Here is a 2,165-nt window from a genome sequence, read left to right as displayed (position 1 = left end):
GATGTCTCCTGAATCCAGGTCATCAGTCTGTTATAAGTTATTTGTCAACAGGTCAAAAGGTGAAAAGTGGTATGTAAAAACAAATGTGAGATTCTACAGGGTTTTTCACCAGAGGGGTCTAGGATATTACCAAGAACAGCCCCTTTCTAATTCCACCAGGACTCTAGCAGGTGAACCACCTGTCCAGTAAACACGTGTGTTTGCATAAACAATGCAATCCCACTCTGCAGTATGGACAAGTGATCCGTTAGAGACCACAGGTATACGAACACTACATCAATATTCTGGTGGGGAATCCCTTTATTCTTTCTGTTTTTTTTTCTCCTTTATTTTCTTCCAAGTAGACAACGTATAAACCAGCACATCATCGCTTCCTTTCAAGCTCTAGAAAAAACTGCATATCTGTAAGCAGAGGGTGACTCTGAGGCTCAGCTAAAATGAGTATGATTGTATGCTTGTCTGTGAGGTCCAGACTTTTCAAGTGCAGAGACAGAGAGAGATGTCAGGCTCTTCAGTCCATCAAACAGAAGATCAGCCTGACAAGACGGTTCTCTACTCTCTGTTTTTTACAGCATTTCCGATGCAGGAACAACTGTTTTCATGACAGCAAATTGCCTGCTAGTTGGTGGAACTTCACATCACAAGGTAGGTGAGTTACTATTGTACAGTATATTCTCCAAGTTGATTGGTTGATTGGTGTGTCTTGCCTTGTGCACAAAACAGCATTGATCTGCAGTTCTGACATGATGGAGGCAGATGTTGGCCTTTTTGGTGTTGAACTTTAACCTCATAATTGATTAAACCGACTGTGTCCACCAACATAACACAGATAGTTGATCATAGAGATTATTTTAAAGTTTTCTGTGATGAGAACTTACTCTGTAACTTGCAGGTGACAACTGAGAGAACCAACAGAGGAGCTTGCAGATGGTCCACACATTTTCACAATTCCTTTGGACATTAGCGCTCAGAGCTTTTGTTTTATGTGCCTATGTCCATACATTGACCCGAGAAAAAAATTTACATCTGATGTTTTTGCATGATGCTATGTGTGTTTCCCCCATTTAGCCTGTTAAGTTCAGCTAATATCAGTAGAGAAACACTAAAGCCTCTCAGCAGCTGGAAACAGCTCCAGTGTCTGAAGACATCTTGATGGAAATGGGAAAGGTTTATATTACACAGGGGTTGCTGAGGTCTGCAAACACTTGAAGCTCTTCAATCCCTCGTGCGAACAACTTGATTAGCCGGCAGTGCACTCTGATGAAAAAGGAAAAAGAAAACAAACACGGAAGGGTGCTTTTATAATTATGTACGCAGAGTTTCAAGACTACGAGTATGACGTTCGGTTAGGAAAGCAGCTGTACCTGACATCGATGGCTGTGTGGGTCAGGATCTCACCGTCGCAGTTCCAGCTGCTGTTAGTGCGTGTGCAGCCACAAGCCGGGTGGTCTCTGCAAATCTGGCTGAAGATCTGCCTTTTGCCGTTCTCAAGTAGGTCCAGCTCCAGGTCTGAGTCGCTCTGGCAGTAGCGCGGGGTGAAGCGGAAACGCACCACCCGGTGGACCTCTACAAAGGCCAGGTCGAACTGAAAGAGGACCAGAGGAGAAGGACAGCTCGGTGTAGATGATTCAGACAGAAAGAGGGGGAAAAAATCCTGCATTCATTGCTGATGTGTACCTGGTCATCTTTGTTGGTGTGTCGCAGGAGGTGTCTGAGGAAGTTGAAGCGTGAACATTTTCTGACAAGGATGAGGTCAGTGGTACCATCAGCCAAGTGAGCAGCAGGAGAGAGTCCTTTGGGGCTGCGAGGACAAGCACAGCTCATACTGGCAGCATTTATAGCTAAGAACTTTCCTCGGATCGTCCTCCACTCTCCGTCATCTGCTGAAACACAAACCCCCACAGAGACACGTGACCAAATGTCCACTGAAACAACGTTCCCAGTGTTAACCAAATATTTTGTATGTCTGACTGTTTGACGAAAATGAATCCAGTTAATGCAACTAGGTAAGGTAAGGTAATTTTATTTATATAGCACATTTTCAACAGCAAAGCAATTCAAAGTGCTTTACATGAATTACAAAAGGAATACAAACAAAATAACAATAGCAAAATAAACTACTCCTAGTTGATCTAGTTCTAGATCAACTAGGAGTATCTAGTTTA

General features: G+C 43.4%; 1 protein-coding gene across 2 annotated transcripts in view; it reads right to left on the bottom strand.

Annotated features, from left to right (window-relative positions):
- Nucleotides 1–282: 282 nt before the first annotated feature.
- The window catches only part of LOC106940780 (ceramide kinase-like), a 17,873-nt gene continuing 15,990 nt past the window's right edge, over nucleotides 283–2,165 (bottom strand). Inside the window, exons 6-8 of one of the 2 annotated variants that reach the window (XM_015023610.1) lie at nucleotides 1,678–1,880; nucleotides 1,365–1,585; nucleotides 283–1,257 (exon numbers count right to left, since the gene is read on the bottom strand). In XM_015023610.1, coding sequence (XP_014879096.1) covers nucleotides 1,170–1,257; nucleotides 1,365–1,585; nucleotides 1,678–1,880 — 512 coding nt within the window. In that variant the 3' untranslated portion in view covers nucleotides 283–1,169. Of the gene's footprint in view, nucleotides 1,258–1,364; nucleotides 1,586–1,677; nucleotides 1,884–2,165 lie in introns of both variants that reach the window. The other variant, XM_015023609.1, reaches the window with a different exon arrangement.

The sequence above is a fragment of the Poecilia latipinna genome, unplaced genomic scaffold, assembly GCF_001443285.1.
Source record: "Poecilia latipinna isolate Pla-1442-1.1 unplaced genomic scaffold, P_latipinna-1.0 Scaffold3358, whole genome shotgun sequence".
Lineage (NCBI taxonomy): Eukaryota > Metazoa > Chordata > Actinopteri > Cyprinodontiformes > Poeciliidae > Poecilia > Poecilia latipinna.
Note: the sequence above shows the minus strand (reverse complement) of the source record. Positions and strands in the feature narration are given on the sequence as shown.